Source organism: Nothobranchius furzeri, chromosome 9 (genome assembly GCF_043380555.1).
Source record: "Nothobranchius furzeri strain GRZ-AD chromosome 9, NfurGRZ-RIMD1, whole genome shotgun sequence".
In the NCBI taxonomy this organism is placed as follows: Eukaryota; Metazoa; Chordata; class Actinopteri; order Cyprinodontiformes; family Nothobranchiidae; genus Nothobranchius; species Nothobranchius furzeri.
In genome coordinates this window covers 59,445,677-59,458,457 of record NC_091749.1, presented here as the reverse complement: position 1 = coordinate 59,458,457, position 12,781 = coordinate 59,445,677, and the positions used below count along the sequence as shown (strand labels likewise).

Here is a 12,781-nt window from a genome sequence, read left to right as displayed (position 1 = left end):
CAAGACGAAAACCACAAACAAGAATGTTGAATCATTCATGTTCCTTGATGTTCTTCTAGGAATATTCAGACTTGGAAAAAAATGCCAGGTAGATCCACAGCTTGCGATCCTTTTCCTTTGTCCACACCTCCACACCCCTCCCCCACAGACATCTGCTGGACACTCACTTCCTTGTTCGTACGTACCCAAACCCCTCCACACACACTTTCTAGCTTCAGACAGCGTCACAGAGCCATCAGGGTAAACCATCCAATCAGCATGCAGCTTATTAAATATTCAAGTCCTGTTGAAGTTGGCGGGACAAACTAGTGTTTCTATTGCAGAGCTGACCTGTGACGCTGCGTATGGCCACTTATTTGTTGTTGTTCAAGCAGATCACAGAATACCTCTCACAAAACTGTCTGCTTGACCCTTACCAATCTGGGTTCAAAAAGGGCCACTCCACTGAAACTGATCTGTCAGCAGTGACGGAATCCTTAAAAGAAGCTAGAGTGACTGCCAAATCCTCAGTGCTCATCCTGCTCGACTTATCGGCTGCATTTGACACTGTCAACCATGGCTTCCTTTTGTCCACACTCTCTAGCATGGGCATGAAAGCACACACCTGGTTTGAATCGTACCTCACAGGAAAATCATTCAGTGTATCTTGGCTTGCAGCAGAGCGTCTGGTCTTCAATCAGCCAAAAAGAGCACACGTCACCCCTCTGTTCATTGAGCTCCACTGGCTACCGCTAGTAGCACACATCAAATTCAAATTGCTAACACTAGCACACAAAGTCCGAGATGGTACGGCTCCCATCTACCTGAATCCTCTTGCAAAGGCTTACGTCTCGGCCCGGCCGCTCCATTCATCACAGGATCATCGGCTAGCAGTGCCTACACCACGCTCAGGACAATCCAGACTATTCTCATGCATCCTTCCACAAATGTGGAATGACCTACCAAGCACTACCAGAACAGGGGCTTCCTTTTCAATTTTCAAGAAACTCCTGAAGACCCTGCTCTTCAGAGAGCATCTTCTAAACTAGCACCCTCCCTGCACCCGTCGCCCCTCTCTACTGTCCACGCCTTGTTCCCTCCTCTCCATGATTGATGTCAAGTTGTTGTTGTTATTGTTGTTAGCCTCAAGGGCAACATGCCGATTATCACTTGTAAGTCGCTTTGGACAAAAGCGTCTGCTAAATACATAAACATAAACACAAACATTTGGGCTCCTGGGCCATTTTGAGCCCCAGCAAAGTTTCATATACTATATATATGCTCAAAGAACTGTTCAAATTGTAAAGAAACCTCTTTCTAATACATGTTTAGGTGTTTTCTTTCCAAAGTGTTAACACATTTATTTACAGTCGACATGTTTGCTGTGAGATCATCAGTTCCACAGAAGAGATTTAATTTTTCCCCAAAGAGAACAACATTGTTTCTCAGGAAACTTCCCCTAGGCACGCTGAAGATCACAGTGTGGTGTGACCGCCAACAAATCTGCACACACCACCGTCTAACTGAAACAGATCAGTGCAGATGCAGCCAACAGGCAAAACAAGCATCATAGTGTTGTCTGTGTTTTTTAGGTCATTAACTCCAAACGATGTATTTTACATGTTACTAACAACCACTGTTCAAAGAACAGGAACTTTTACTGGATTCTTAATTACACTGAGTTGTAATTAAGCTTATGTTGGACAGAATAACTGGGTCACTTTTTTTCCTCCAAGTAAAGCATCTTTTTATGGTGCATTTTATAGATAATAATGGCAAGTAACCTGCAGTAACCACTCAATGAGCAGCAGCTAAACTGTCAGGATGCAGGATATTTGTCTTTTGAGTCAATATTTTGTCTACTGCTTTCGGAGATGACATAATTTAAAACTGCCACTAACTACAAGAGCCATGACAGCAACAACAAACAGGATCAGAGAACATCCGAGATGCACAAAGATCCCAAAACTTCTCCTGTTTAATCTAAATGGGAGTAAACAGAATCCCCACCTGCTCTGTTTTGCTTGCGTTTGCACTTTGCCAGAGATGGCTTGCTGTGAAATCCTGCCAGATGATGAGAAAACTGCTGACTGAGACGGCTGGCCTTTCCAGTGCAGGGAGGGAAGATAAACAGAGATAGGAGACAGAGCAGAAGAAGCTGTGTGTGTTTAATCCAGACTGGATCATGCTAAGGCCCGACCTGAGTTTCAGGTCATTGGTTGTCTCTCCCACTGTTATGGATCTCACGTGCAAGTAAAAACAGGGAAAACCTGATTATGTCAGACATGGAAACAGGAGCACCAACTGGTTTAAGCGATGCTGCACCTGCAGGGCAGGGCTGAACACATCAAACCCCACAGGTTTGAAAAAAAAATATTATCAGAGCCTTTACATGGTTTTAACACATCTCATAAGCTGCACAACACACACGCTTCCAGTTGGTAGGTTTTAATTGAAAACCAGAAAAGATCAGAACAGAAAGATCAGAGGTGCTATTTTTAAACCTCTCATATGGAATCAGTCTTTTCAAAAAACAACACCAGTAATGCGGCAGCCAGTAAAATATAATATCAAAGGCTGTGTGGTTTAGGGTGGAGCTCAGCAGAAATCCTAAACAAAAGACACGACGCAACAAAATAATGCAGGGACTTTTTAAAGCAGCCTCAGGCGTGAATATGAACCAAAAATTGAAGGATAACAATGTTCCATAAAAGTTTAGAACAATTCTAAAAACATTGTTATTTTATCATCACCTCAACAAATTTTTTAGTTACAACTCAAATTATCAGTGCTGCTGCAAGAGAAGAAAGTTACTAAAGTCAACAGAGCTAAAAAGTGGAAACTATGTAAATCTCAAGAATTAAATCGAAGTGTGCTAAACATTGGAATATTCAGAACAGATTTTATTATCACATAATGAAAAGATTTATCTAGTCACTCAACGCAGATGTGGTGCATCTGAGATCAACAAGTTTATTTTCTTTATGCCACCAAATGTAGAATAAAAATTCTTTATGCAACTAAAATAAAACTCTGGACCGGTTTTAAAGGGAAATTAGGCTTGCTTTCAGCACCCCCTAGTGTCCAGTTAGTAAAACCAAAAGTAAAACTTATCTGCTCGCTGTGTGAGCATCTTTTTAACACCTTAATCTAACTGCTGAAATGTCTCCTCAGCCTTCATTAGCGTCTACAGGGGTGATTCACAACTTAAAAAGATGCAGGAAACATGCTGAAAGCAGACTGCAGCACTGCCAGCTCCATTTTTTCTATGTCCAACAGGGATTGGACCGGCACTCTGATGTTGCAAGTGCGGTATTCTGGCCAGCGCAGGCGGTGGGGGTCTGATTAACCTTTCATTAACCCTGTAAAGGGTTGTTTTAGCACATACTGTTTAGAGACAAGAGTTTAAAAATATGAAAAAGCTGCATAGAATGCCTGTAAGGAGTTCCAGTATTGTTCTCTTCCAGTAGTTCTCAGGGTGTGGTGCACGCATATTCAGGTTTGATTGCTCTAACGATCAGCTACACAAATGAGAACGCCGTCATAATGTGGGGTGATTAAATTCATGCAGCTTGCACAGAACATCACGTAAAAATAGAGGAATTAGTCCAACTGAAACATGTCTGATGAAATGTGCAATATTATAAAGGATATGAAGGAATGTCAATTCATTTTTCCCTTTAATCAGATTCATTCACTTTTACAGTGAGGCTAAAACCAGTGAGCGTTTGTGTCTTAAGAGCGTCTGAACCGTCTGTCAGCAGGTTGTAATTAAATTTGATCTGACAACATTTACGGCAACACAATCGTAAAAAAGAAAGACGTTTCTAAATAACAAACAATAATCGATTCATTTGTGCTCTTACAAATACTTGAAATCATCTAACAGAATAACTAAAAATAAGCTATGAGTACAAATACTCAGCTCAGCCAGCTGCCAGAAAAACTCCAACCAGCTAATTCTGACCTTAAAAGAAACAAACAACCTTTTTTTAAGTTCTGACTTATCTTGTTCCTCATCTGTCGCTGTCTGCTGGTTTTTTTTAACTGTTCCCACATGATTTGATCCACCATTATGCAGAGATAACAGGATTTTAATGCGATATTTTAGATTTTAAACTTAAAATTGTATTTAAAAAAAAGAGGAAACTATTGCCTTTGAAAGTAATTTTGTTCATCTTCCCAAAACTAAAAGCAACTCTATGTGTGATGGTTTATCATCTATGGGGCTGAATTAAACCTCTAAAATCCAAGACTTTAGGGAATATTGTGAAACAGTATGCTTCACTTTACTAGTACCAAGGCAGACTGAGATTAAATAACATTTTTAAAATGCTTATCCAAGGTGGTGGGACAGCACGGCGTTCCCAGACCTGAGAAGATATATAATCCCTCCAGAGTCTTCTGGGTCGGCCCTGGTTCTCCTCCCAGTGGGGACGTGCCCTGAATACCTCCAGAACTAGGAGGCACCCAAATCACATGCTTAAGCCACCTCAGCTGACCTTTTTCATACAGAGAAAGCAGCTCCACCTCATCTAACCAAACCCCTCCTTCAGAGGAAGCTCACTTCAGCTGCACAATCCAAATCTCATCACTACAGGTGTGGTTTGGAACGAAGACGGGCCCGAAGGGCTTGTTTTCATTCAACTCAGCTTCTTCACCACTACAAACCAAAAAGCTGCATCTCTCGCTCCATCTGATAATCACTCATCAAAAAAAGATGCTTGAACTCTTCTTGAGTAATTCACTCTGCTAAAAAATAATCTGAAAAAGGAGTCCAAAATATTTAGATTATCCATTAATCTTTTCAGCAAAGCTTTCGTTTTTGGAAATCTCTGAAATGTTTGTGATCAAGGTGTTTTCACACCAAATACAGCCAGAATCAGTACAGGTGGGCTGCAATGAGAATGAGGCTAATTCAGCAGCTATAATCAAAAATCCTATGTCCTTTTTTCCTGCTGGACAGGTCTGAGGCTGAGTCTTTAACTAAGTAAATCGTAAACAACCTTTATTTATATAGCTTCCAGAGTACTATGACCCCCCAAGATGCTTTAAAACACAAACAGTAATTCACCCATGCACACACACACACACACACACATTCACACGCTGGTGGTTATGAACTGCAATGTAGCCACAGCTGCCTTGGGGCTCACTGATGGAAGGGAGGCTGTAGAACACTGGCGCAAAGGTCCCACCAGCAGGCATCATTGGTTAAGTGTCTTGCCCAAGAACACGACTGCTACGGACTGAGCAGGGCTCGTACCTGCAACCTAACAGTTATGGGGCGGGCACTTAACTCTTCTGCCATCATCGCCCAAACTATTAGAATGAACACACTCCTGTGTGTAAACAGGAGGCTTACACAGTAAATAACCTGATCTTGTTTCTCACCCGGGAAAGTGAATCATGCAAATCTGCGGTTAGGACTGGAGACTGGTTGGTTCATGATCCAAGACCATGGAATACAGATAAACAAGCATCAAAACAAACATCTACTGCAGGGCTATGGCAACTCGGTAGAATCTATGACAACTTAATCATCATAAATAAGAGGTGCAATTTGCTATTTAATGGATGGCAAAACTGATTAGACCTCATCATGAGGCACATATGAGCAGGAAGTAGTTTACTCCGATGTTAGTGAGACAGCAACTTAGTATTAAGGCTGCACCTTCTGCACTGTACCTGCTCAGCATTTAACTAAGCCTTTTTATCTTATTCTTACGTCTAATTTTACTTGTGTATTTAACCCTCCCACTGTCCTAATGGGTGCGACCCCGCGAGGAAAGTTGACCATTGAGCAGGATGGATGGTTCATGCCTTGAGGTCTACGTGGCAGGGGTGAGGTGGTGCCTTTAAGGTAGCGCGACTCGGGTTGCGTATGACCACAGTCACCAATTCTTGTCATGTGTCTATGCCGATGTATGTATGTCTGATCTCAGAATTGTGTGCACTGGAACTCTAATTTACCTCTGGGATTAATAAAGTATCTTTGAATTGAATTGAATTAAATCTGTTTACAATTATTTCAAAACAACCACTGAGGATAAAAAAATTTAATTAATTTGAAGTAATTAAGTGTTTCTTTCATCCACAGCAAGTGGCATGATGACGTTGGTAAACACTCGTGAGTGAAATCCTTACTGCAGATACGAATAATGCGCAAGGAGTTGATTGAGAGGTGAGTGGGTGTTCTGAACTACAGCAACAAGTCTAACGAGTTCCCCAGGTCCAGAATGGGTGTTCATCCTGTTTTCAGAATGAATTCCAGAGGAAATCTCCGCAGCAGAAAAAGGAGCACAAGCCTAGAGTCCAGAGGGGGGCGGAGGAGTTACTGAGTGTGCACGTCTCTGTTGGAGACACTAATGCAGACTATCTGCTGTCAAGCTAACTGGCTTTTTAGCATCTGGCAAAATAGGAAGTAGTGAGAGATGCTAGTGTCTACTGTTCCAGACTGTTATGACGACAGTCAGACTCTTCTTGTTCTACTGTCTGTGTGAGCTAATACACTCCTTCCATTCTAAGAAAGGCAAAATATTTCCTGAGAAGCTTGAAACATGACTCCCATTTTAGTATAAATTCATATAATTTAGTACCTTTCAGTTGCCAATTTGTTAGGGGTTTTCTGTTCACAGTGCAACATCTACGGTATTCAACTCGGTTTATTTATACAGCCCCAAATCTCGACAAGACACTTCACAAAGTAAAATATTCCAGTTTATTTCATTTCATTGTGCCAATCATTTTAAAGCTTCCTACATAAGAAACCCAGCAGATTGCATCAGGTCAGTGACTTTACACCAATCATCATGCTAAGCAAGCATGTAGCGACAGTGGAGAGGAAAACTTCCTTTTAACAGAAAGAAACCTCCAGAGGTGAATTCACACCATACCTCTAAAACCACATTTAAGGGTATTTTGTTATTGTGTAGACCAGCCAAATGTCCACATACTACAGGTTAAAAGTTAAAAATTTTCCACTAAAGACAAGTACACACACACACACACACACACACACACACACACACACACACACACACACACACACACACACACAAAGTATGAAATGAGTACTAATAACTACACACAAGTTGAAGTTGCAGATGTATACAGAGTCTTTTTGATTTGTGTTGTTTCAGGTTAAGTAAGTATTTAAGTTGATCATATATTCAGCTTTTGTTGCGGTTGTGTTTTTCCTCTGGGCAACCTGACCTTCAGGTTCAACATGGGGTCAAACAGGTTTCAGTCACATATGTTTTAAATCTTGTGACAAAAACTACAGGTTTTAAAATGTCCTCGAGCACCACCTGGGCTATGGAACTAGGTCAGGAATTTAAATGTTTTGAATATGTCATGGAAGCAAATTTAAGACTCATGTGATCTTACACACCCTCTGATCTGACTGGAGAGACGCCACTATGGAAGACAAGTGGTAAAAGACAACAGGGGATTGTGGGATTGTTGCTAAAACACACTGATGAAGCTGTACAGCCTCATAGCTAGGTGTGTCTGCAGCAGGAAAAACCAGGAAAAACCTGTCCCTAGGTAAAGAGCTGACATTCAATAAGCGGCACATACTGTACACACTCCACCTGATGCATCTGCTGATTAACAGGTTTTATTATGGGAGCACTAATGAACCTGACTAATGTTTTTAAGAGTATCACCTTGGAAAGTCAGAAAGATGATGAAAATTGAATAATTTTTACACAAAAACTACAAAAAATGTATTTAAAATAAAAAATAACAATGTAGATATTTTTAAATGTCTATGATTAAAAGTATAAAAAGGCAAATCTAAATTCATGTTTTATAACTGACCGCATTTTATTTCACTAGTTTGAACCTATGTATGTTTTTTTGGGTATTGTATGCAGCACAGTTGCTCTGGAGAGTATATTTGGTTTATAATGATAAACTACTCCTAACAAGCGGTAATGTAACACTCACCATCCTCTAATTTCACCAGTCTTCCCAGTCGGTATTCCCACGAGCCAGTATTTCTTCGAACCTCCGGTGAAGTTCGTGCTGATAAACAATATAAAAAAACTCCCACTTATTCGACTTGAAACCCAGGAAAAATAAATAAAATCCAAGATTACAGAAGATCCTCCCAATTAGACCCGGGCAGCATGGATGCAGCTCCTCTCAGCAGCGTCCTCCGTTCATCGTGGAGCCAGAACGGAGTCCCACACTGACAGCAGCGTAGAAGAGCTCCTACAGGCCAGGGAGCTCGCGAGGAGCAAAGCTCAAACATCAGCTCTGACGTCACACATGAAAAACAGCCAGGTGATCGAATCAAAAGCCCCCGAGCAACGCAGGGTACTTAAATATTCATTAGGCGCAAAGGATGGAAGCAACTGAGCATGCGCGACACTTCAGAAGCTCCTGACAACGTAAAAGAGGCATGTCTCAATTTAGCTGTACAATAAATGCTAAAAATTTTAATAAAAGCAAAAAAATAATGTATTTAAGTTTTTTACACACTTTAAATGTATATACAAATGTAATTTTACAAGTCAACAATCCGTTTAATTAATAATTTACTTTAACTCACTTGAAAATCAGTTGTCTAAATAGATCAAGTAATTGTATCAGTCAAATAAAAAGTAGCAAAAAGCATGAAATGTGTCATTGAATAGCTTTTACGGATCTATGGATCCGTTTCTAAATCTAAATCACCAAAGAAGTCCACTTGTAGGTGTTGTATGTGAGGTTATTAGATCTTTATGCAGCAAAGGTCCAATTAAGACAGCTTGATTATTATTATTGAGCAGTTCTCTTCAGTATTGTGAACAATTGGTTTGTTCCATTAAGATTTAAGACAAAATCAAATAAATTCATATGCTTTTTAATAAAACACTTGAAATATTTCAAATGAAGCATTCAGTAAATAAAATAATAAAATAATAAAATGAAAGCTGCAAGCAGCGTCGTAAGGCCCTTGCAGCGAAACTACTCGCCCTCCGTCCGCACCCTCTATATCTTAAGAGTATATAGCAGAAGTTTGAAGGCGATTGGTGAAAAGGACGATGGAGCATCACTTTCCAAACAACGTGTGCGAAAACCACTAAATCGAATACTTGGACCAAAATAGCCGACTTCCTGTGCTACTTTGCGCTGGATCTAAGAGACTTTTTTGTAGGTCCTGAGACACCACATTAGTGTACCAAATTTCGTAATCCTCAGTCAAAGCATGGCTTGGGGCTGACAGTTTTAATGGTCCTAGGGGGCGCTATTTCAGAAAATAGGCTACGCCCACCGGATTTTGAATCAAATTTTTTAGGGGGCTGGACTAGGATCACTCACAAGAAGTTTTGTGTAGATATCTTTAGAAATGACCAAATGGGAGGCAAATATATGGCCACGGCGGTACGCCTGACTTCGCCGCACCGCCACAGCCCCACCTTCTGGAGAAAACTCCCATAAAGTGACACCAAGCAACCCCAACTTGTCTTCAGTTAGCTGCTACAAATTTGTGGTGATTATTCGAAAGGGCGAATTTTGGAAAATTTCCCAGTAAAACTTGACCTTTTAAGTCCTGAGGGGGCGGGGCTTGTGTGACATCATCAATCGACAATTCATTTGTCTTCGGGGGGCAATGACGATTGTCCATAGAAATTTTTTTTAACTGTAATTCTTTCATTTATGAAATTATAGCAATTAGAATTTTTTTGGCAAGTGCTCGAACATTTAGGCCTGGCCCCGCCCCTTCAGTATTTACGAAAAGTCAATTTTATTTTCTCATTTGAATCGTCCATTGCTTTTGTTCGATCTCACACTATTTTTGAGACGATCGTGCGAAAAATGACCAAACTGTTCAACCAAATATAGACCCTAGAAATGGCCAAAACGGGGTCAAAATCGCTACTTTAGTCCAAAATGGCCGACTTCCTGTTTGATATTGACCGTGGGTGCAAGAGGCTTTTCTGTGCGTATTGTTGAGATCTACAAGTGTACCAAATTTCATCACTCTACTATAAAAAAGGTCAAAGCGGAGGGGTATTTTTAATTTTCCAGGGGGCGCTGTCGAAACATTTTTTTTTTTACCAACTTTCACATTGCCAGTGAAATACGTAAATTTCACGCACTTTCTATATTGGGCCAGAATTTGGTGACTTTTTGGATATGCTAAGACCCCCTAAAGGCCATTCAAAGATGCGGAAGGAAAAAAAATAAACGGAGCAGATACAACAGGCCTTCGCAGCTTCACTGCTCGGGCCTAATAAAATAAAACAATCCCACAAGTGTTTAGCCTCACCAGCCATGCCGATGCTCGTCCTCTGAGCATAATAGACAGGCTGTCAGGCCAGGCTAGCAAATGTCACAAACTACAGTATTCATGGTTCTCGTCTCGTCTCGTCTTCCTCCGCTTATCCGGGTCCGGGTCGCGGGGGCAGCATCCCAACTAGGGAGCTCCAGGCCGTCCTCTCCCCGGCCTTGTCCACCAGCTCCTCCGGCAGGACCCCAAGGCGTTTCCGGACCAGATTGGAGATGTAACTTCTCCAACGTGTCCTGGGTCGACCCGGGGGCCTTCTGCCGGCAGGACATGCCCGAAACACCTCCCCAGGGAGGCGTCCAGGAGGCATCCTGACCAGATGCCCAAACCACCTCAACTGGCTCCTTTCGATCCGGAGGAGCAGCGGTTCTACTCCGAGTCCCTCCCGAATGTCCGAGCTCCTCACCCTATCTCTAAGGCTGAGCCCGGCCACCCTACGGAGGAAACTCATTTCGGCCGCTTGTATCCGCGATCTCGTTCTTTCGGTCATTACCCAAAGCTCATGACCATAGGTGAGGATTGGGACGTAGATCGACCGGTAAATCGAGAGCCTGGCTTTCTGGCTCAGCTCCCTCTTCCCCACGACAGATCGGGTCAGCGTCCGCATCACTGCAGACGCCGAACCAATCCGCCTGTCGATCTCCCGATCCCTCCTACCCTCACTCGTGAACAAGACCCCGAGATACTTAAACTCCTCCACTTGAGGTAGGACCTCTCCCCCGACCCGGAGGTGGCAAGCCACCCTTTTCCGGTCGAGAACCATGGTCTCAGATTTGGAGGTGCTGATCCTCATCCCAGCCGCTTCACATTCGGCCGCGAACCTACCCAGCAAGAGCTGAAGGTCAGAGCTGGATGAAGCTAGGAGGACCACATCATCCGCAAAAAGCAGAGACGAGATTCTCCTGCCACCAAACTCGACACACTCCACACCACGGCTGCGTCTAGAAATTCTGTCCATAAAAGTGATGAACAGAACCGGTGACAAAGGGCAGCCCTGGCGGAGTCCAACCCTCACTGGGAACAGGTCCGACTTACTACCGGCTTTTGTCTCCACCTTGTGGACAATAACTCACGTTGCACAAATCACCTGAAATATCAGTTGTCTTAATTGATCAAAGTAATGCATCAGTTAAATTAAAAAGTAGCTAAAATTAGGAGTACGTCTGGTAAAACAGCCCATATTTTCATTGATGTTGCTAATCTATGAACAATATTATTTTTATATTTTCATGTCTGAATGGTTTTTTTGTTGTTGTCAGTTAACAAAACACCTTCGGTTGCTTATTGCTTGTAATCCCATATGTATTTTCAGTCATTAAATCAATGGCTCTAATGATTCAGGCAATCAATCTTATAGGAAGCACATTTAAAACAGATTTTGCTGCCCAAACTTTAAAATTTGAAATTAATAATATGTGCAAATACTCTAGTAACAATTGCAAAGAATAAAAGATAAAAGAAATCAAAAAGTATTTTAATCAGCGTAAAAGCCAAAATTCCCCAATGCTTGAAATACTGAACTGGCCATAAGCTTTTTTTTTTTTTCATAATTAGAGAACACAGCCCAAAGTATGCATTGTGACAAGCTTCGTGAAATTGGTCTTGCGTATGCGTTATTATGGCTTGTTCAATGTAAGGATTTTTTTGATGAGTGAATGTTTCCAAATAAAAATGTCAGGCTTGTAAAAAAACTAAAAACACTTTAAACTGCTTAGCTGGTTATGAGAGTAAATCACACTTATCCATGAAACAGCATGGTCAGTTGTCAAGTAGCATTCCAGTAAAAACTTTAGAAGACGCTTTTCCCAAAATCCAGTTAGGAGATAGAGGTCAATGCAAAATAAACTAGAAAAATTGCATTTATTGCACAAATGCTGTTTGAATGCTGGATAGCTGAAACTGTAAGCTGAAGCTGCTGAACAGCTGAACTGAAGCTGCTGAACAGCTTAACTGAAGCTGAAACAAAGCAAAACTGTCAAAATGAGCTGAATGTCTTGAAAGATGTAGAAGCAAAAAGCACCACCAAGCAAATAAAGCACAAAAAGTAAGTGAAGAATAGAGAAAAATAATGCTAAATAGCAAAAAAAAAAAAAAAACTTTAATCTGTGAACATTGTATAAAAATCTGGACAGCTTAAATGTCTAAACACCTGTTATATCAGTTGGACAAGTTTAACTGTTTAATCTTTACATTTAGCTGAACTGTGAAATTAGCAGTATATGCTAAATTTGCTAACTGATTGCTGAAGTTGTTGAACAGCTGAAGTAAGCTGAAACTAAGCTAAACTGTTAAATGAGCTGAATGTAGTGAAAGATGTGAAAGCAAAAAGCACAAAGAAGAAAAAAAGCACATAAAGTAAGTGAAGAATCAAGAAAACTAATCCTAAATAGCAGAAAACTCAAATCTGTGAACACTGTTTAAAAAAATTGGACAGCTAAAATGTGTAAACACCTGTTATTTTAGTAGGACTAGTTTAACAGTTTAATTGTTACATTTAGCTGAACTGTGAAATTAGCAGTA

At 41.1% G+C, this 12,781-nt stretch overlaps 1 protein-coding gene across 2 annotated transcripts in view; it reads right to left on the bottom strand.

Annotated features, from left to right (window-relative positions):
• The window catches only part of myo1ea (myosin IEa), a 50,403-nt gene extending 42,258 nt beyond the window's left edge, over positions 1 to 8,145 (bottom strand). For both annotated transcript variants that reach the window (XM_054732101.2, XM_015952989.3), the window contains exon 1: positions 7,933 to 8,145. In XM_054732101.2, coding sequence (XP_054588076.1) covers positions 7,933 to 7,935 — 3 coding nt within the window. In that variant the 5' untranslated portion in view covers positions 7,936 to 8,145. The remainder of the gene's footprint in view (positions 1 to 7,932) is intronic.
• Between the last annotated feature and the right edge of the window lie 4,636 nt (positions 8,146 to 12,781).